Source organism: Neoarius graeffei, chromosome 5, assembly GCF_027579695.1.
Source record: "Neoarius graeffei isolate fNeoGra1 chromosome 5, fNeoGra1.pri, whole genome shotgun sequence".
NCBI lineage: Eukaryota > Metazoa > Chordata > Actinopteri > Siluriformes > Ariidae > Neoarius > Neoarius graeffei.
Window position 1 is genome coordinate 45,774,185 of NC_083573.1, and position 22,603 is coordinate 45,796,787.

The 22,603-nt window shown below is 43.1% G+C and overlaps 1 protein-coding gene across 1 annotated transcript in view; it reads left to right on the forward strand.

Annotated features, from left to right (window-relative positions):
- The first annotated feature begins 3,294 nt into the window (after positions 1 to 3,294).
- The window catches only part of colq (collagen-like tail subunit (single strand of homotrimer) of asymmetric acetylcholinesterase), a 40,780-nt gene continuing 21,471 nt past the window's right edge, over positions 3,295 to 22,603 (forward strand). The window contains exons 1-12 of the mRNA XM_060920546.1: positions 3,295 to 3,388; positions 4,400 to 4,506; positions 4,860 to 4,973; positions 5,952 to 5,996; positions 6,548 to 6,574; positions 9,094 to 9,165; positions 9,284 to 9,346; positions 9,828 to 9,854; positions 10,008 to 10,052; positions 10,136 to 10,171; positions 10,255 to 10,335; positions 10,456 to 10,552. Of these exons, the coding sequence (XP_060776529.1) occupies positions 3,295 to 3,388; positions 4,400 to 4,506; positions 4,860 to 4,973; positions 5,952 to 5,996; positions 6,548 to 6,574; positions 9,094 to 9,165; positions 9,284 to 9,346; positions 9,828 to 9,854; positions 10,008 to 10,052; positions 10,136 to 10,171; positions 10,255 to 10,335; positions 10,456 to 10,552 (808 nt within the window). The remainder of the gene's footprint in view (positions 3,389 to 4,399; positions 4,507 to 4,859; positions 4,974 to 5,951; positions 5,997 to 6,547; positions 6,575 to 9,093; positions 9,166 to 9,283; positions 9,347 to 9,827; positions 9,855 to 10,007; positions 10,053 to 10,135; positions 10,172 to 10,254; positions 10,336 to 10,455; positions 10,553 to 22,603) is intronic.

Here is a 22,603-nt window from a genome sequence, read left to right on the forward strand (position 1 = left end):
TGGACTATGAGGTAGGGTCAAAGAAAAACCTCCAGGCCTGGCTAAATTTCGCAAAAAAAAAAAAAAAATCAACTCTCCCAAAAGCATGTGGGAAAATGTGTTATGGTCTGATGAAACCAAGGTTGAACATTTTGGCCACAATTCCAAAAGGTATGTTTGGTGCAAAAACAACACTGCGCATCACCAAAAGAACACCATACCCACGGTGAAGCATGGTGGTGGCAGCATCATGTTTTGGGGTTGTTTTTCTTCAGCGGGAACAGGGGCTTTAGTCAAGGTGGAGGGAATTATGAACGGTTCTAAATACCAGTCAGTTTTGGCCCAAAACCTTCAGGTATCTGCTAGAAAGATGAAGAGGAATTTCATCTTTCAGCATGACAGTGACCCCAAAAAAGTTCTGGAATGGCCCAGCCAGAGCCCAGACCTAAATCCAATTGAAAATCTGTGGGGTGGCCTGAAGAGGGCTGTGCACAAGAGATGCTCTCGCAATCTGACAGATTTGGAACGCTTTTGCAAGGAAGAGTGGGCAAATATTGCCAAGTCTAGATGTGGCAGGCTGATAGACTCCGACCCAAAAAGACTGAACGCTGTAATTAAATCAAAAGGTGCTTCAACAAAGTACAGTGCTCAGCGTAAATGAGTGCACCCCCTTTGAAAAGTAACATTTTAAACAATATCTCAATGAACATAAACAATTTCCAAAATGTTGACAAGACAAAGTTTAATATAACATCTGTTTAACTTATAACGTGAAAGTAAGGTTAATAATATAACTTAGATTACACATTTTTCAGTTTTACTCAAATTAGGGTGGTGCAAAAATGAGTACACCCCACAACAAAAACTACTACATCTAGTACTTTGTATGGCCTCCATGATTTTTAATGACAGCACCAAGTCTTCTAGGCATGGAATGAACAAGTTGGCGACATTTTGCAACATCAATCTTTTTCCATTCTTCAACAATGACCTCTTTTAGTGACTGGATGCTGGATGGAGAGTGATGCTCAACTTGTCTCTTCAGAATTCCCCAAAGAAAATAATTTCTTTACACCACAAAGGTGAAGGCTACAAGAAGATCAGCAAAGCTTTACTTATCAGTCAGAATACTGTAGCAAAAGTGGTACAAACATTTAAGAAAGCTGGAACTGCAACCATCTCACAGAGACGTCCAGGTCGTCCACGGAAGTTAACACCTCGACAGGAGCGTCTTCTGATGAGAAGGCTTGAAGAAAATCAGTACGCAAGTTCACTGCAGTTATCTAAAGAAGTAGAAAGCCAAACTGGGGTGACTATTTCCCGTGACACAATACGGCGTACACTGCAGAGGAATGGCATGCATGGATGCTGTCCACGAAAGAAGCCTCTCCTAAAGCCCAGGCACAAAAAAGCCTGCCTAGAGTTTGCCAGGGCCCATGCTGACAAAGATGAAGACTACTGGGACTCTATACTCTGGAGTGATGAGACCAAGATGAATGTTTTTGGAACTGATGGCTTCAAAACTGCATGGTGTCGCAAAGGTGAGGAATACAAAGAAAAATGCATGGTGCCTACAGTGAAACATGGTGGTGGCAGTGTCCTTATGTGGGGCTGCATGAGTGCTGCTGGTGTCGGGGAGCTGCATTTCATTGATGGCATCATGAACTCTCAGATGTATTGCTCTATACTGAAAGAGAAGATGCTACCATCACTCCGTGCCCTTGGTCGTCGTGCACTTTTCCAACATGACAGTGATCTTGAACACACATCTAAGGCCACTGTTGGATTTCTGAAGAAGAACAGGGTGAAAGTGATTCAGTGGCCAAGTACAGTATGTCTCCTGATCTGAACCCAATCGAACACCTATGGGGAATTCTGAAGAGACAAGTTGAGCATCACTCTCCATCCAGCATCCAGTCACTAAAAGAGGTCATTGTTGAAGAATGGAAAAAGATTGATGTTGCAAAATGTCGCCAACTTGTTCATTCCATGCCTAGAAGACTTGGCTCTGTCATTAAAAATCATGGAGGCCATACAAAGTACTAGATGTAGTAGTTTTTGTTGTGGGGTGTACTCATTTTTGCACCACCCTAATTTGAGTAAAACTGAAAAATGTGTAATCTAAGTTTACATTATTAACCTTACTTTCACGTTATAAGTTAAACAGATGTTATATTAAACTTTGTCTTTTCAACATTTTGGAAATTGTTTGTGTTCATTGAGACCTTGTTTAAAATGTTACTTTTCAAAGGGGGTGCACTCATTTACGCGCAGCACTGTATTAGTTTAAGGGTGTGCACACTTATGCAACCAGCTTATTGTACTTTATTTTTTATGTTTTTCCCCCTAACACGTTTATTTTTCAATTGAATTGTACAGGTTATAGGTCACATTAAGGTGGGAAAAATTTTGAAATTATTTATCATGGTTTCATTTTTTTACATCAGAAAAACCTGTCATTTTAACGGGGTGTGTAGACTTTTTATATATGTTGTATGTAACTATCGTCGTCGTCAGGTTCCATCCTCGGGTCAAGGGTTGGATGCAGTAGTTCTCCAGCCGCTTCGGTCATCCTGAGCCATTCGCACTGCTTTGGTGTATCTGAGGCCTGTCCACCTACAGATGTTGGATGTCCATAAAATTCTTGGCCGCCTTCTTCCTCTTTTTCCATTAATTTTTCCCTCTAAAATCATGCGATGAAAAGTATTGTGGCAGATAATATGCCCAGAATACTTAAGTTTCTTAATTTATATGATGTTCATGAAGCGTTCCTTGATGTTAATCCTCTCTAATACCGCCTTGTTGGTGAACTATAGACAGCTGTAATCCATGTGATGTATGCAAGGTCATGCTTTACTCCAGATGTGGCATGTCAACACATCCACTGAGGGCTGTTTGCTTACTTTATATGCAGATGCCAGCAGTAAAGGGCCCATAGTCACCTCAATGTCAACCCAGCATGTCACTTTATTTTCTTTTTCTATGTGTGGCAGGGGAAAACAAAGGCAGTGCCAGTAGTAAGAAGCTAATATTGGCTACAAAGGGCAGCTGACCACTATATATTTAGCACAGGGCCAATGCAAAGGAACGATTTTAACCGTGGCATGGGCTGGCATTCCCTTTTCCCAAAGGCTTGTGGATAGTGAAGAAGGGAAGGCAGGGACGTGTGTGTGTGTGTGTGTGTGTGTGTGTGTGTGTGTGTGTGTGTGTCTGTGTGTCTGTGTGTGTGAGGGAGAGAGGGGAGTGTGCTGGCGTGAAGCTTCAGTTCAGTAGCCGGAGCCGTTGGAGGTACAGATCTCTCTGCAATCAAGCAGCATGTTCCTTTTCACACTCGGACTGTATTTACCTCTCCTCCTTCACTATGCTTCGTCACACTCCTTCATGGACAACATTTTCTCCTTTCCAGCAGGTACGACCACAAATCAAGATTGATTTGTACTTGAAAGCATCATGACGATATCTGTTCAGAACCTGGAGCTTGCAGTTTTTGCACACTTGGTTTGGGCACTGACAGCATACATGAAATGTTGCCTTGCAGTTATTCTTCTGCTCCTTGTTCATCTATCACTATGGAACATGTATATTATCCGTTTTATACGTTTCCATTTTACAGCCACTTGTGTAGTACCTAAATACAGAAGCTTCATCAAAACCAGGATTGTTGTATATTTATATGCAGTAAGCTGTAATGTGAAATATTTTTTCTTTTCATTGCGGATGTAACTTACTACGTCTGCAGATGTAAAAAGAAAACATTTCTCATCACAGCGTTTATGCCACTGTGTTTTGTTGAGGTGCTCCATGCTAATGATGGTAATTATTCTTTTGGCTGATGATGCATAAGAGGTAGAATACATAAGGACATTGGAAAAGATGGTTTGATTTGTCCCTTTCTTGGTCCGGTTTAATTGGCTAATGATGATAAATATCTGTATACGTTTGCATGTTGCGTCACAGATAGATAATATTTACAAATTATAAGTGAATAGTATGAATCGGTGAATTTGGAATTAGTCCATGAGCAACGATCTACAAGAAAAACAGCACTGAGAGCATTTTAATATGGTTGCAGCTGGAGAATCCTCCAAGCATAATGATCAATGCAGCATTGGGGTTTGGGGTATTTAGAAGGAGGATAATTCATTGTTCTTTTTAGTACGTGTTGTATTGTAGTGTTGCTTGAATGCATCTGTTGCATTGTCACAAACGAACCAACCATTTGCAACAATTCCTTATTAGGAGAAAAAAAAACAACAAAGCAAAGCCACTATTTGTCAAAAGAGTCATAGTTTCTCTCTGGGCAGTTATCTGTATGCCTGACAATCTCAGGGCTGGCTGTCATACTCCATACCCGAGCACTACTTGTTGTGCTCCTATGCTGCCTGTTTGTTGACATGTTCCTCCTGTTCCCCAACCACAGATCTGGAAGGACTGGAACCCAGGAAGAAATTTAACCCATGCTGTTTACTGACTCCGCCTCCACCCCCGTTGTTCCCCCCACCCCCATCACTGTGGCACAAGCCTCGGGTATGTCATGTGACTCCTGCACCAACCGTGGTGATTTGTCCTTGGAGTGGTTCCATGAATCCTGTGGTCCCCTCAGATGCTTGTCTTATCTGAGCGTAAAAACAAGGAGGTGTTGATACAGATCAGCAGATAGATCTTGTCATGGTTCTAAAATCATTAGGCTGCTAGAATTACCTTGTGTGTATATTTTTTTCATTCAAACATATTGACTTGGAAGTAAAATAAGAAGGACAAGTCGATAACAAAGTTATGTATGTTCCAAAACCAGATCATGTTGCCAAGATACTGATATTGACGCAGGTCTGTAGGCTGAGCTGGTGATGAATTTAAGCTTTCTGTGTTTCATCTTGCAGAGCGACTATGGCCACATATGGAGAGATGGGAAGATAGAAGGAGAGGATGAAAAGTCAACAGACTCCGTCTGCCGGGTGGGAGCACCCGGACCAGCCGGACCGGCAGGACCTCAGGTACAAACTCTACATCCGCCAACACAAGGAGGCTACAAACACATATTGACAATATCCAACTGATTTAAAAACAAATGATTTGGGGGTTTGAGAGCTTGTATCTTAGGCTAAATTTCTTGATAGGAATTTGATTCCATAGTTCACAACACCTGATTTTACAAGATTATATTTCCTTCCTGTTTAGAGGCAGTGTTGTTTATTTGAATACCAGGGATTTAGTGCCTTTAAACTGGTATTTCACCAAAAATCCAGATTGCCTCCAGAAGGCTTCCAGATTCCCTAGGACTGGATTAAGTGGAACTAGTGCTCATGCAGTTTTATTGGCTTGCTGAGACTGTTGGGAAGATCAGGTGTTATAATCTTCATATACACTTCCTTCCACCAAATTCATCAACTCCAGCAACAGTGGCACTTGGATAAATTACAGATACCATTTTGAATTTTGCACAAAGCACATATTTAAAGTGCTGCATCCTGCTCAGCTGTTTCCTCTGGTTTTATCAACGCAATGGTGCTAACCCTCCTCAGCATATGAGACCCGTGTGACTTCCTGTAGCCCGCTTTCTGCAGTGAGACGGATGCGCCAGGTCCTTCCCATCACCACCACCATGAATCCCCACCCCCCCATTAGATGGCGGCACATTAACGCTCTACATTTAGAGTGGACGGAAATAGGCTTTTTCCACTGACTGTCTCTGCACCACGCATCCTTTCTTAGAAACGAGACACTGCTCAGCATCATGCCCCAAGTCCCACTCTGCCATATCCTAAATAAAGCGGCTGCTTGTCTGTGTGATATGTGATATATATCAGGTATTTCATGGCTGCTTCTTAGTGGCAAGTGGATGGCAACTTTTCTTTATACACCCTTAAAGAAGACAGGCATCCTGTATCCATGATGATTAATTTGTCATGGCTGAAGAATTTCAGTTCTGAAAGTTTTATGATGTGAAAATAAAATTGCAATACCATTCACAGGGTCTTCCTGGATTACCAGGACCAAAGGGACCAAAAGGAGAAAAGGTACACACACACACACACACAAGCAAAATACACCACAGCCTGATTAATGGAAATGTTCATCCAAAAAATGAAATTTACGCAAATTGTTTGGTATCCAAGGTTACATCTTAGTTTTACACTTAAAAAAAAACCCCTGCAGGGCTGATGTAGCTGAGAAATACAGAAAGTTTGCTATTTTATTAAATTGTTTATGCACGAATGGTGTTATTGAGTCAGCTGATGTCCCTTTAGATGAGTGTGTGACGATTGCGATATATTCGATAGCTTTCCTTACTTGTCAGTTACATTAAACTTGTAGTTTGAGGCTGAACTATTGCAATAAAAACAGCTCCACTGCTGCATGTTTCAGGTGTTTGATTTTTAGATACAAATCACGTGCACTGATTTAGTGTGGATTCAGCTTCAGTGCAAAGTGGGACCAATCCCATGTTGTGTAAGCTTTTAATAGTCATCATCATGAAACCAATCTCGCATAACATGCAACAAGGACATTGTGATAATGTGCAGGATAGTGCTGTAACTCTCGTTTTTCCTCTCCTCCATGTTGCCAGGGAGAAATTGGGAGACCCGGACACAAGGTAGGACATTGCATCATTGCATAAACCATACAATTTTCTTTCCTAAGTGGATCTGAGTGGCGGCACGGTGGTGTAGTGGTTAGTGCTGTCACCTCACAGCAAGAAGGTCCTGGGTTCGAGCCCAGCAGCCGGCGAGGGCCTTTCTGTGCGGAGTTTGCATGTTCTCCCCGTGTCCGTGTGGGTTTCCTCCGGGTGCTCCGGTTTCCCCCACAGTCCGAAGACATGCAGGTTAGGTTAACTGGTGACTCTAAATTGACCGTAGGTGTGAATGTGAGTGTGAATGGTTGTCTGTGTCTCTGTGTCAGCCCTGTGATGACCTGGCGACTTGTCCAGGGTGTACCCCGCCTTTCGCCCGTAGTCAGCTGGGATAGGCTCCAGCTTGCCTGCGACCCTGTAGAACAGGATAAAGCGGCTACAGATAATGAGATGAGATGAAGTGGATCTGAGTAAGAAAAAAAAGTCTCTGCACCCTCCTAATACCTCCCCAAATACTCTCTCTCAATATTATTGGCCCTGTTCCCAGCTGTGCAGCTGTGCTTCACACTGCAGCCACACACAATATAAGCTGAATGCAATTCCAATTAAATGCAACCTTGACAAAGATATGCAGGACACGGAGTCCAGAAACAGCACTACAACACTATTAGGAGGCATGTTTTAATAATGTTTAGTGGGAACCAAAGATACAAATCGGATAGAGTTTTCTGACCAATAGACCTTGTGGGGATATTTGGCTAATCCTCAAGAGGAAAACTGCTTTTATATTCAAAAACTGTAACTTTAATTAACAAAAAAAACCCTAACAGAGCCAAAGTGTTTCCCTTTGTTTCCTGAGGTTAAGGTTAGGGATAAGGTTTAGTGTAGGTACAGCATGGAAAGTCCTCACTATAGTAAGTACAGTAAGACAGACATGTGTTTGCATGCTTAACAATAATAGAAGCCATTGGTGGTCACCTTAATTAGAGCTTGAGCCACATCCAGCCCTTAATGGAATGTCCCAGTGGCTCACTTCCCACAATTCCACTAATGGGCAGGTGCAGTTTCTGGAAGGTTTTAGCGACGAGCATCAGTGGACAAATGATACAATGTGTGGTTATGAGAGGGGAAGAGGAGGGTGACACTGATGGAGGTAGCTTGCAGTATTGCAGTGTAATTTAGCTTAGTGCTGAAGCGACCATAAATCATTTGTCTTCCAACAAGCATAGTCTTCTGCACATCATTTAATTAGTCAGCAGTGTGATGCGCTCTCTCTCTCTCTCTCTCTCTCTCTCTAGTATTACTCTGCCTTCCAGAAACACTCAGGAGACTTGCCATCCTCACATTGTATTTATTGTGCTGTCTCTGAATCTCTAACTTCCCCCCAGCCTAACTCCACCCAGTGTATAATTTCTAAAAAAAATGTTTAAAATAAGTGGTCAAAGAGATTGGGGGGGGGCGTTGGCTGGTTGAAAGGATGGTTGAAGAGGGACTGAGAGGGGGCATGTTGGGGGAAATAACATAAACTCCTGTGAATGATGAGTCTCAATCAGAAAATGTTTGAAAATGAGACACCCCCCCCCCCCCCCCCCCCCCCCAAAAGGGCTGGGGGAGGTGGACATGTCCACCTCTGAATAGAGGACACTAACATTCTTTTTATATATATATATATATATATATAAATTTCATGACATAGAGAAGTACCAAACGGTTGACTCTGTCAGCATTGGCCTTGCAAGGTTCTGGATGTTTTAAGACAGGAGATGGCATTTTGAGCCATTTTCAGCCCATCTATCCATTATCTGTAGCCGCTTTATCCTGTTCTACAGGGTCGCAGGCAAGCTGGAGCCTATCCCAGCTGACTACGGGCGAAAGGCAGGGTACACCCTGGACAAGTCGCCAGGTCATCACAGGGCTGACACATAGACACAGACAACCATTCACACTCACATTCACACCTACGGTCAATTTAGAGTCACCAGTTAACCTAACCTGCATGTCTTTGGACTGTGGGGGAAACCGGAGCACCCAGAGGAAACCCACACGGACACGGGGAGAACATGCAAACTCCGCACAGAAAGGCCCTCGTCGGCCACGGGGCTCGAACCCGGACCTTCTTGCTGTGAGGCAACAGTGCGAACCACTACACCACCGTGCCGCCCTTTTCAGTCTATAAAATGCCATTTTTTAATTAAAAATGAGTAATTTTGTCAATATTAACACCAGCACTGGTGTGATAATACAGTCATATCATTTAGTTTACAGCTCAAAAACACATTTACATCTTTAAGCTAATTCCAGTGTTACTTTTAACAGTGTCATAAATCAAAAAGAGGCCACTTCAAGTGATCAAGGAATCGACCACTAAAGCTGAAGTTCTTTAGCATCTCTGAGAAAATTAATTTTCTATTATTATAAACCCACCCTGTTTGCTTGACTTGGCATGTGCTTGAACATTAGGGTGCTTTATCTTGATGTATAAGATCTGAGTCATTACGGTTTCAGTCAGGAACTAGTGTGTAACGTGTTTTGCATTACTGCAGGGGCGCACTGGCTCCCCAGGCCTGCCAGGGCGGCCAGGACCAAATGGATGGCCAGGACCGAGTGGGCCCAAGGTGAGCTGGCTCCTGTATGATGAAAAGAAAAAAAAAACTTATAATGGAATGGGATTGTGAAGTTACACATTGTGTGCATGGTGGCAGTAGTGAAAAATAATTTTTTTTTTCCCCCCAGGGGGAGAAAGGTGACTCTGGACTGATGGGCTTGCCTGGAGCACGAGGACCAATAGGACCCAAGGTTTGTGTTGCCTAGAACTCAAATACTTCACTAAGTGCTAATTATGTTTTTATGAAACTTCATTAATCCTCGACAAACATTAGAGCAGCCTTTCTCAATCAGGGTGCCGTCTGGCTTTGTTAGGGGTGCTGTCCAAAAATTATATATTCTAACATTGAAATAAATAAAATGAATTAAAATTCCAAAAACCGATAGTTACACTAATGCAGATCATCGCCGCCTCATACATCATCAAAATTTGTCTCACGGCCCCCTTTCCCATGTCACAATGTCACTGCCAGGGTCAGCATATGGTCAACATGACTGCGTATATTTTATATGGGGGTGCCTTGAGAATTTGCATACTTTTGAAGGGTGCCATGGCTGAAAAAAGGTTGAGAAACGCTGCATTAGAGGGACTTGTGAGAATAATGGATCATTCATTATACAGTACTTGCAAATTTAATTGCTTTTCCCTATATTTTTATTTTCTGTGATGCAGGGATTACCTGGATACAAAGGAGAAAAGGTATATTTGTTTTTGGTGTCTTTGAATGCCCTTGGTCATAGTAGGTTTTTCTCTTTTTTGTGTAATATAAGACATTTTGAGGTATTGTTAGACTGCACAATACATTGGAATGCAGAAACTTTAGCATTTTTCCCCCGTCAACTTTTTATATAGGGCTCACGGGGTGATCGAGGTGAAGCTGGCCAAAAGGGTCAGAAGGTGAGACTGGTGTTGTTCTTTCAGCTGTGAAATCTGGTGATGTAGATTTCTGGTGTCCAACAGTGCACTGTGCTGTGTTTCAGGGCACAATGGGTCTGCCAGGAATGCTTGGCCAGAAGGTGAGGAAATTGGTTCTAATCCGCATACCTGCTAAATACCCATTAGGAACATTCATCAATACGTTTATGTGATCTTTGTTCAGGGCGAAATGGGCCCAAAAGGAGAGTCTGGCGTTTCAGGAAGCAGAGGACCCACTGGGCAACCAGGAAAAAGAGGCAAACAAGTGAGGAATATCTACTGGATACTGATAACACCAGCATCTGTCTTGTTCTGAAACCACGGTTTGATTCATCATCATCTATATGTCGACGATAATCTTAGATTTATTTGATGTCTGATTCAGGGTCCAAAGGGAGACACTGGCCTCACAGGACCAATGGGACCAGCAGGCCCTCAGGGACCCCCTGGTCATCCAGGTCCTCCTGGTCTGCCTGCTTCAGGTAAGTGCTTTAGGCCAAACACATAAGACTGACATTGGAATTTTATACTTACTAAAGAAAGGTGGAACAACTGTGATGCATATAATTGAAGATTTTGTTTCAAGAACTTGTAACCTCAGGCACTGTTGTTTTGCTTTCTTAGTTCGGTCTGACTTTTGCATTGGAGTTTTTAAATATCCAGATAGTAACACAAATCACAGGGTTATAGGGTTAAAAGAAATGAGGGAACATTTAACTCCATGACACCAAGAGACCCTTTTAGCCCCAAAGCAACCTGATCTGTTCTGCTCAAGTCCAGAGGCATGACATCATGTCTTTAAACTGACTGAGAGGCTGAGGCCAAGTTCCTTACAGATATACAAACATTATGTAACCACTTAATTAATGTGACACCTTATTTAAACGTCTCGACAAATTGCAAAAGTAATCACCCTCTGTGAAAGACGAGAAGAAAATGGATACCACAGTGCTGTTGAATTCTCAAACTGACCGATTTTCTATCAGCTTGGCGTAGTGCAGGTGAAGTACTTTAAATGAGACCGTCAATGATGGTGTAGCTCACTCTGGCCCTGTGAGAAATCAGATCTGGGTAGAAGTTCTGTGCACCCTAGGTACCCCTACCTTCATGCCAGAAAGAATCAAAATCGGTGAAGAATTGATGGAGGTGAAGCGATTTGTATGGAAACTGCTGCTTAGGGCTTAATTACTCCATATCTTCATTATTAATTGCAATTATGCAAATTTGGGTAGAAGCTATATGCACCTCAGGCAGACCTACCTTCCTGCCAAAAAGAATAAAAATCGATAAAGAATTGAGAGAGAAGAAGCGATTTTCATGAAATGTAGATGACGCCGGACAGACAACACATAATGACATAAGCTCATCGCCTGTCGGCCGGATGAGCTAATAACAGCTGATGGGCTGCTTGCACCAACAGTTCTGCATTATAATCAAGATGGCACTTTTGCTCCTGGCTTGTCCACAGGAGCTCCCAAAAATAAGTCAACTATGTTCATATACACTCAGTGAGCACTTTTTTAGGAACAACGGTACACACACATTCATGCAGTTATGTATTTAATCAGTCAATCGTGTGGCAGCAGTGCAAAGTATAAAATCATGCAGATACGGACTAGCAGCTTCAGGTAATGTTCACATTAAACATCAGAATGGGGGGGGGAGTGATCTCAGTGATTTTGAAAGTGGCATGATTTTTGGTGTCATACAGGCTGGTTTGAGTATTTCTATAACTGCTGATCTCCTGGGATTTTAACCTACAACGGTCTGTAGAGTTTATTCAGAATGGTGCTATAGAGAAAAACATCCAATGAGCAGCAGTTCTGCAGATGAAAACACCTTTTGAAGAGAGTGGTCAGTGGAGAATAGCCAGACTGGTTTGAGCCGACAGAAAGGCAACAGTAACTCCAGATAACCACTCTGTACAACTGTGGTGAGCAGAGAAGTATCTCAGAATGCAGAACACAACAAATCTTGAGGCAGATGGACTACAATTAAGTTATTCCACAAAATCAAGTCATACGACAAGCCATGTACGACAAGATTGAGCAGAATAACTCTTTTATTCTATCCACAATCACTGGATTTTGAGAAACTGGGCTTTTTTATTTTTTGCAAATTCGATAAATAAAGACTTTATACAAAACGTCCGACAAAATAATTTCCGCTTGGAATGTAAATAAACCGGTGAAATGACGGTAGCAATTTGTGAAAAATGCTGCTATAATAATTTTTGAAAAATAAAAAAAGATACGTTCTTACCATCAAATACTTTTATTTCATATTGTGTTGCTTTTTTGGTATTTCTGGGGGTTTTGTTTTTGAGTAGAGCTTTTATTTCGTCTTCGGTTGGTTCAGCAACACGTGCCGCCATTTTGTTTTTCTCTACTCACAGTATATGAGCTGATAGCCTAGTAGTAGAGTAGTCAAGTCAAGTTTGTTTGTATAGCGCTTTTAACAATAGACATTGTCCCAAAGCAGCTTTACAGAATCTGAATGACCCAAGACATGAGCCAATTTTATCCCTAATCTATCCCCAATGAGCAAGCCTGTGGCAATGGTGGCAAGGAAAAACTCCGTCAGACGACATGAGGAAGAAACCTCGAGAGGAACCAGACTCAAAAGGGAACCCATCCTCATTTGGGCAACAACAGACAACATGACTATAACATTAACGGTTTTAACATGAAGTCAGTTTCGTTGATGTTATAACTCTTCATTAATGGAAACTTGAGTGCAAAACTGTTCATGACAACTGCAGTCCTAAAGTTAGTAAGTCAACTGTAGTCCTCAGCCATAAAAACATTACTGTAAATGTCCAGAGCGTCTTCCAAGTGTGACTTTCAACTGTCCATATGGGCCGTCCTCCACAGGAGCGATGCGATGAGACTCCAACCAGACACAGGGCATCGGGATGGATTAGGCAGGTCTGAGGAGCAGAAGAGGTCAGCATCTCGATCTCAGGATTGACATGTAACTCAGAAGGGCAGATCTGGGGGGAAGAGAAAAAACAGGTTGTTAGGTATGCCCAATGTCACCTGAATAAGTAGGAACAGTATACATTTTGCGCTGAGTACAAGCAGGGACTCCAGCAAAACTAACTATGACAGCCAGAAGGTAACACAGGCATGAGGGAGCCCCGGGACATAAAGCAGCCAGCCACTATACCGTGAACAAACTCAAGTGAGCAAGCGAGTGGGGGACTGACAGCATCCATATGTCCCAGTTTACCAAAACACTCTATGTCTGAGGACCCTCCAGATCTACACCTTTACCTCATAAACACCATTAACAAAAGGCTTGACTAAACAGATATGTTTTCAGCCTAGACTTAAACGCTGAGACTGTGTCTGATTCCCGAACACTACTTGGAAGGCTGTTCCATAACTGTGGGGCTTTGTAAGAAAAGGCTCTGCCCCCTGATGTAGCCTTCACTATACGAGGTACCAACAGATAGCCTGCACCTTTTGATTTAAGTAGGCGTGGCAGGTCATAAAGGATCAGAAGTTCACTCAGGTACTGTGGTGCGAGACCATTCAGTGCTTTAAAGGTCAATAGTAGTGTTTTATAATCAATACGAAGTTTGATTGGGAGCCAATGCAATATGGATAAGACAGGGGTGATGTGGTCATATTTTCTAGTTCTAGTAAGGACTCTTGCTGCTGTATTTTGAACTAACTGGAGCTTGTTTATGCAGTTATTGGAACATCCAGACAGTAAGGCATTACAATAATCCAACCTGGAGGTAACGAAAGCATGAAATATTTTTTCTGTGTCGTATAGTGACATTAAATTTCTTATCTTAGCAATATTTCTGAGATGAAAGAAAGCTATCCGGGTAATGTTATCAATGTGAGTTTCGAATGAAAGACTGGGGTCAGTAATCACTCCGAGGTCTTTTACTGCTGCACGTGAAGAAACAGAAAGGCCATTCAGAGTTACTATATAATCAGAAAACTTACTTCTAGCTGCACGTGGTCCTAGTACAAGTACTTCAGTCTTGTCAGAGTTAAGCAGAAGGAAGTTAATAAGCATCCAGTGTCTAATGTCCTTCACACATTCCTAATTTCTATTAAACTGGTGCCTGTCATCTGGTTTTGCAGAAACATACAACTGTGTGCAATCAGCATAACAGTGGAAACTAATACAATGTTTACGAATAATATCACTCAGAGGTAACATATATAAAGAAAAAAGCAGTGGACTCAAGACAGAACCTTGTGGAACACCAAACTTTACCTCAGTATGTCTAGAAAAATCACCATTTACATCAAGATACTGATAGCGATCAGTTAAATAAGAGCTGAGCTAGGAGAGGGCCGTTCCCTTAACTCCCACAACATTTTCTAGTCTATCCAGAAGAATGGAATGATCAATGGTATCAAATGCTGCACTAAGGTCAAGCAACACAAGCAGTGAGACAGCCCTGATCAGACGCCAACAGTAGGTCGTTTACTACTTTAACCAGAGCTGTCTCTGTGCTATGATGAGGTCTAAATCCTGACTGATACATTTCATGGATGTTACTCCTGTGTAAATATGAGCATAACTGCTGTGCCACAGCTTTTTCAAGGATCTTGGAGATAAAGAGGAGGTTTGATATTGGCCGATAATTGGACAGCTGACAGGGATCAAGGTCAGGTTTTTTAATCAGGGGTTTGATAACTGCTAGTTTAAAGGATTTGGGTACATAGCCAATCCTAAGAGAAGAATTTATTATTTTTAGAAGCAGTTCAATTACTTCAGGTATTATCTGTTTGAATAGACGTGTAGGTAAGGGATCTAGTACACAAGTTGAGGCTTTTGATGTGGAGATTAATGAAAGTAATTCAGTTTCTCTAAGGGGAGTAAAACAATCTCATTGCTGATCTGATACAGTTATATTGTTAACTACAGGGTCACTTACATTCTCTGACCTTAAATTAGTAGTTTGAAGGTCATTAGACAGGTTGGGTCCATGAAGTAGCCAATCAGAGCGCGTGATTGCTCATATCCAGTGAATGTGGATAGAATAATAGCAGATGATCATGTTGGGTTCCAGTTTTGTCAGCCAAGAACAAAAAGCTGAGGCTGCAGTGGGCACAGGATCACCTGAAAACTGGGAAAATGTAGCCTGATCACACTGATGGCCAGAATATGGCACCATAATATGAATCCATGGACCCAACCTGTCTTGTGCCAACAGTCCAGGCTGGTGGAGGTGGTGTAATGGTGTGAGGAATGTTTTCTTGGCACACTCTGGGTCTGTTAATACCAATCAATCATCGCTTAAATGTCACAGCTTATTTGAGCGTTGTTGCTGTTCATGTGCATCCCTTCCTAGCCATGGTTTACTCATCTTCTAATGGCTACTTCCAGCATGGTAATACACCATACCATAAAGCAAGTCGTCTCAAACTGGTTTCATGAACATGACAATGAGTTCAGTGTTCTTCAGTGGCCTTCCCAGTCTCCGGATCTGAATCCAATAGCTTACCTTTGGGATGTGGTAGAACGGGAGATTCAAAGCATGAAAGTTCCCCTGAAAAATCTTGTCCGATGTAATCACATCAACATGGACCAGAAACTCAAAGGAATGTTTCCAACATCATGTGGAATCCATGCCACGGAGCATTGAGACTGTTTTGAAAGAAAAGAAAGGCTCTACCCATAATTGGTATAGTGTTCCTAAAAAAGTACTCAATGAGTTTATGTAACAACACTTACTAACCTCCTTTTAGTAAACTGGAGAAAAACACCAGACTGTATGTGTCAGCATTCATAAACAGGGAAGAAAATGCCTATTAATAGAAACAAATAGCCAAGCTAATGCTAGCCCAACACTATGACTTTATTGTAGGTTATTATTTGAAAAAAAAAAATCCACATTAGATGTTGCTGCCTTGCTATACTGCCAAATGTAAAAAGTACTACTGGAGACACACGATTCCTGCTATTTCAATACATAAATATGTCAAGTGACAGTAGTGACTTCACAGGGTCTTGTATGGTAGACACTTGTGGTGTAGTCGGAAATAAAAACAAACTTTTGTAACTTGCAGTAACTTTACTCAACGTGCTCAGCAGGAAGTACAAGTGTCACAACACTCCTTCTTCTGTCTCTACCTACAGTATGCATACCAGTGGCGGCTGGTAGTCTTTCAAACAGGGGAGGCTGGTCGGTTACGATATTTCCAGATTTTAAAAGAAAAAACATCAATTTTGCCCATACTCTTGCCTCTGATCTGGCTGATTGTTGGCAGCGTCACAAACTGTGAAATAACAGGTTCTTTTGGCCCATTAGGCTACTGTCCAATATACATGATGGTGGTGTTGGGGGGGTGGTGTATATTTTAACATTTTATATTTTAAAATTGTGGCATGTTGTTTAAAAATTGATCATTACTGAAAGCAGCTGTTTGTCAGGAACCTCAGCAGTAGAGCTGGGTGCCACACATTTCATTCAATGACACTTTCCCTATATTTTACTTATTTTGACTGAGAAATGTTTTATTGACAATTTTGATAACCCTTCACTTTTAATCCAGGTCTGTAGTGTGAAATGTTCTCTGCTGTTTTTGTTTAAAAATGTTTTCCAAATTGTAGCTGTGTTTAATTCATATCCAGAAAAATATATATTCCAATATAATATACTCAGCATAAACATTTTAAATAGATTCTATATTTTTGGTCCATCCATGACATATTACTAAAGTAGCCTATTTACTGTTGTTGATGTGGGTCACTTGCTGTTAGCCAATTCACTTTCTCATACCAGGAGAGCTGAAAGGAACGAGTATTATTCCCTACCTTTTTCACCAAGTCAGTTTGAGGCGTTGGTCTACCCTGCTCTTTAATTTTAATTTTTTCCTCGAAAGGAAGACTGGCAAATGGCTTCGCCAAAATTAAATCAGCAGTGCTTGGCATCCGTGTGCAGCTTTCTTGCTAGCTGACTAGCCCCCTCAAGTTCAAGTTCAGTCACTCAAATAAACGAAATTTCTGGAACTAAGATAGCAAACTTGACAACACTATATTTACACTTTATTTACAATGAAAATATATACAAACTAAAAAAGCTGGTAGAAACCGTATGTAATGAATGAAATCGAAATGTAAGCTGATCTCTTACAATACACCTCAGCACTTGCGAATCCGCATGGGACTGAACTGAAATACACCGCTGCCTGTCTATATTTGAAACGAGCTGTCAATCAAAGAAAATATCCGGCCGCTTTCACCAATCACCAGTCTCCTCGCGGAAACTGCCATGTCCCTCCCACTGTGAGGCTGGGAGTCCGTGGGCGGGCATTTTCGCAGTATTTGTCCAATAATCGTCTTGCATTTTGAGATTGAAATGCGCATAGCTCCCAAATGCCATTGAAGTCCACTGAGGCTGGGAGTCCGTGAGACTCCGTGGGCGGGCGTTTTCGCAGTATTTGTCCAATAACCGTCTTGCATTTTGAGATTGAAAAGCGCATAGCTCCCAAATGCCATTGAAGTCCACTGAGGCTGGGCTGCATCGCGCTGTCACGAGGGGGAAAAACTCACGCACACATTAGGCGAACTGGGGAAAGTTATAACGGAATGATTTCGCACCGTAGTTGTGTTGAGCACATATATTTCTATGATTCTGGATCTGAAATAGCAATGTTATAAGGTTGGCTATAACATAAGCCTAGCGCAATTCATCCTACACGATGTTCGTCATTTTTAGAGGAGGCTTAGCCTCCCTCGTTGTCTTAGAGCAATCGCCCGTGATTCTAACAGAGGTGACTCATTAACGCTAGAAATCAATGGCATAAAGCCTAGTCTACTGTAATTACAGTGACACCCAGTGTAAATGTATGAACCTGTAACACCTTGAATAGGATAAACAAAGAGCAATTGCATGAATAGGTAGGTGGCATTATCATTTAACAAAACATACACCCACATTAACCAGACAGAGCCATAGTGAGGACTCTCATGAAAACATATCAATAAACAACATAGTCCTGCTGGCACTTAGGCTTGACTCTGGAGCGTGTAGGGGTTGGAGAACTGTGTGTGGAGGTCTGTGGGCGTGGTAGGGAGTCTGTGTATCCATCATCAGTTCCAAGTGGAACGCGGGCCAGGTGAGTTGCATTCCACTTTTTTCCATCACTGAGCTGAAAGGTGTTTGGACCCACTTGCTTTTCCACTTGTACTGGTGGGGAGAATCTCGGGTGACCTTTAGGTGTTGGGCGAGGAATCCTTATCCTAACCCTCTCTCCCTCTTGAAATGGAGGATCACGTGTGCCACGCTTTGAATCAGTGTAGCGCTTCATCTTGTCCTGGGTGCTCTCTACTGTGTCGCGTACTTTTGCAGGTGAAAGCGTCACAGTGGGAGGCAGACGTAGTATGTCCAGTTTAGTGCGCATCTTACGGCCATAGAGCAGTTCATGGGGTGAAGCAGAGGTGGTAGCATGAGGTGTCGCTCGGTACACCTGAAGCCAGGATAGCAGAATCTTTTCCCATGGCTGTGACTGCAGGATGGCTGTCTGCAAGCAGCCTCTCAGGGAGCGATGGAACCTTTCAACGGCACCGTTAGCTGCAGGATAGTATACAGATGTTCGAATATGGCGCATGCTGTGTGAATCCATGAACTCAGCAAACTCAGCAGAGGTAAACTGAGGTCCGTTGTCAGTGATGATGCACTCTGGGTTGCCATGGCGGCTGAAAGTGGACGTCAGGAACTTTACAATGTCTGTTGTTGTGGCACTGTAGGAGAAGGCCAGCTCAGGCCACTTAGTGTAGTAGTCTGTTAGCGTTATGGCGTAACGACAGGCAGGGGGAGCTGTTTCAAACGGCCCGACTATATCAAGGCCCAGTTTCTGCCACGGGCCCTCAGGGAGCCGAGCAGGGTGAGTGGAGGCTGTTTTATCATTTGACTGGCAGGCAACACAGGAGGCTATGCAGGTCTGAACCTCTGTGTCCATTTTTGGCCACCAGTATAGATCTCGCAGGCACTGTTTTGTACGTACAACTCCCTGGTGAGACTCATGAGCCAAAGCTATCAAGGTCTGGCGCACAGTGGGCGGCACCAGGAGTCTCGAACCTCTAAAAACGAAATTGTCTTTCACTAAGAGCTCTTCTCTCACCTTGTAGTAAGGGTTCATGTCCTGGTTCACTGTTCTGATGGAAGGATGCCAGCCACGGTGAATCTGTTCATGCAGAGCTGTCATTTCAGGGCATGAAGAGCAAGCAGCTTCGAAATCAGCCACTGGAAGTGTGCGCAGTGTGGAGGAGATCGGAGCCACCATTTCAGGCTCCACATCAGCAGATGGCTCAGCAGGCAGTGGCAAGGGAAGACGAGAAAGGCAGTCAGCGGTGTAGTTTTGAGACCCAGGACGGTACACCACGTTGTAATCAAAGCAGAGTAGGCGTGCAGACCAGCATGCCACACGCATCCCAGCTCTGCCTATCCCCTTGGTGGTCAGTAATGTGGTAAGTGCCTGGTGATCCGTGCGCAAGGTAAAACGACGGCCCCGTAAGTATGTGCGCCATTTTTCTGCAGCCCACACACATGCCAATGTCTCTTTTTCAACTATTGAGTACTTGCGTCGTTCCATTGTAGTAAGTGTGCGGGACACGAAAGCCACATGTTTCTCAGTCCCGTCAGGCTGTATTTGAGCAAACACTGCACCCAGTCCATAGTCACTTGCATCTGTGGAGACAAGTGAGCGGAGTGTGGGGTCGTAGAGGGCAAGGGCTGGACTAGCTACCAGGAGCTTTTTAACCTCCTCAAAACTGCTTTGAGCAGCGTCAGTCCACGTGAATGAGTCAGACTCTTTGGCACACTCACGCATCGGGCAACAACTGTAGCAAAGCCTGGTAAAAATTTAGAGTACCAGGACACAAGGCCTAAGAAGGACCTCAGGATGGCTACGTCGGAAGGGGGCGGGGCATGCAGGATTGCATCAATGTGTTCACGGTCAGGCAGGATCCCCTCAGCCATGATGACATGACCGAGGAAGCGCAATGTAGCCTGCTTGAAATGGCACTTGTTGTCATTCAGGACTAGACTGGCCTCTTTTAGTTTCAGCAGGACAGTTCTGAGGCTCCAGTCGTGATCAGCAGGAGTGGCCCCATAAATGATCAGATCATCTAGGTAGTTTTGTACACCAGGTATGCCTTGTAGGATTGTCACCATCATTTTTTGAAAAGCAGAGGGCGCCGACGCCAAGCCATAGGACACCCTGCAAAACCTGAAGAGTCCCTCATGTGTAATGAAGGCAGTAATGTCTCTACTGTCCTTGTGGAGAGGCAACTGATAGTAAGCATTTGCAAGGTCAATCGTATAGAATACCTTAGCTCCTCGCAGGTTGGCCAGTAGTTTCTCGATGTGAGGCAGTGGATAGCTGTCGATGACCACCGCCTTGTTTGGTTCCCATAGGTCAGCACACATCCGGATTCCACCACTTTTCTTAGTGGTGACCACGATGGGGGAAACCCAGGCAGAAGCATTGATCTCTATGACATCAGCCTTTAGCAAGCAATCTAGCTCAGCAGAGACAGAGTCTCTGACTGCAAAAGGCAAACGCCGCAGCTTCTGATGCACTGGTGTGATGGTGGGGTCAAGCTTAACTTTATGCACAAAGTTCTTTACGCACCCAATGTCAGGGGCGTCCGGAGCAGTAGGTGTTGTAGTGTTTGTAAACATCACTGGTGTGGGCGGCATTGTGGCTGAGGTGAGGACAGTATCCCCTCTGATGCACAGGTCCAGGGCAGTGAATAAGTCCATACCTAGCAGTGCCGTCCCTCTCTCCACTATGAAGAACATGGCTGCAGCAGAGGTGTTGTCCATGTGTACTTGAGCATGCAGGCATCCGAGTACAGGAATATTGTCTCTTGTGTAGGTCACCAGCCTGCTAGAGGCTGCCGACAGTGGGTTGCCTCGGAAGAATTTTTGGTAGATGTGGCGTGGCAGTATTGACACAGCAGAACCAGTATCAACAACAAGTTGCATTGACACAGCAGGAGTGGCAACATTGACATTGCATAGCAGTTTCTTTGGGGCATGTGTCGAATTCTCCAGGTACAGTATGGTGACATCAGGTAACTGCACTTCATGTACATCATTTGATGGGGCAGAACGACAAACTCTAACGTAATGTCCTTTTTTACTGCAGGATTTACATTATACTTTTGCTGCAAGACACTGGGAGGAATTTGCTAAATGCTTGTCCGAGCCACATCTGAAGCAAGATTTGCGCTGGGAGGGATGTACATTAGCAGCTGTAGCAGCGGGGCGATAGTTCTTTCTGAATTTCATATTGTGGGGCTTGGGTTGTATAGCCTGCACTGCAGCACCATCTGATTTAATTTTGTTAGCATGCTCTACAGCAGCTTCCATCTGTGTTGCCAATGTAGTAGCCTTCTCCAAAGTTAAATCAGGTTCTAATAACAGTCTCTCTCTCATTCTGTCACATTGCAGGTGTTCCAACAACTGATCCCGAATCATCTCGTCAGTATTTGTATCAAATGCACATTTAACAGAAAGTGCACGGAGGGCAGCAATATACTGAGTTACCGTCTCATGTGGCAGTTGTGATCGTTGTCGGAAAGTATGCCGCTCCACTACGACGTTAACTTTGGGCAAGAAGGGTCTCTCTAGCGCTGTCACAGCATCTTCAAAACTCGTACCTGTACCCGGCAGCGAGTAAAAATCCTCTGCCCCTCAGCGCCAAGGCAGTGAAGTAAAGTAGCTCTCTTGCGGGCTGTTGGCCAAGAGTTCCCGGTTGCATTTATCACTACCAAGTAGTTGTTGAAGATATGGAGCCACACGTCGAACGGCATGGTTGGTTCTCCCGGGCAAGGCAAAAACATTGCAGGCGCAGGAACGTGCACAGACATCTCGTTGAAGTAGTTGAAATCCTCATCGCCAATCTGTGGTGTAGTCGGAAATAAAAACAAACTTTTGTAACTTGCAGTAACTTTACTCAATGTGTTCAGCAGGAAGTACAAGCATCACAACACTCCTTCTTCTGTCTCTACCTATGCATACATACATGGCCCTGTATTATCAGTGGTGCCTCCTAGTGGCACTCCAATATAACAGCATTACAGAACACAACAACACTCACCAAATTTAAATCTAACAGTAAACAGATTTTTAACAAGTTTTTATCTAACAATGTAAAAAGTATAAATGTTTCAGTTGATGTGTTAAGGAGACGTTGAACATTTATGAAGGAAGACTTTAGTTACTGTTAGCATGCTGAGATAAAGCTGTTTGTTTTCTGCTGTGAGGAACATCTTCAGGACACTGGACTTTGCACTTTACAGTTTCAAATTGCACTTTCTGTTCTTATTAGCTTCAGGAGAGACAGAATGAATGAGTGGCTAATAAGGGAACAACTGTTAAGAACTGTTGTAATCTACTGTAAGTCATAACAGGAACAAACTTGTTTTGTGGACATTCGAAAACTTTAATGTAACTATAAAAGGATAAAAAGCATGATATATCTTTTGTTAAAAAATAAAATATTGTAATCGTGGGCAAATTGCTGTGGTATGAGAGGAATAAAGCACTC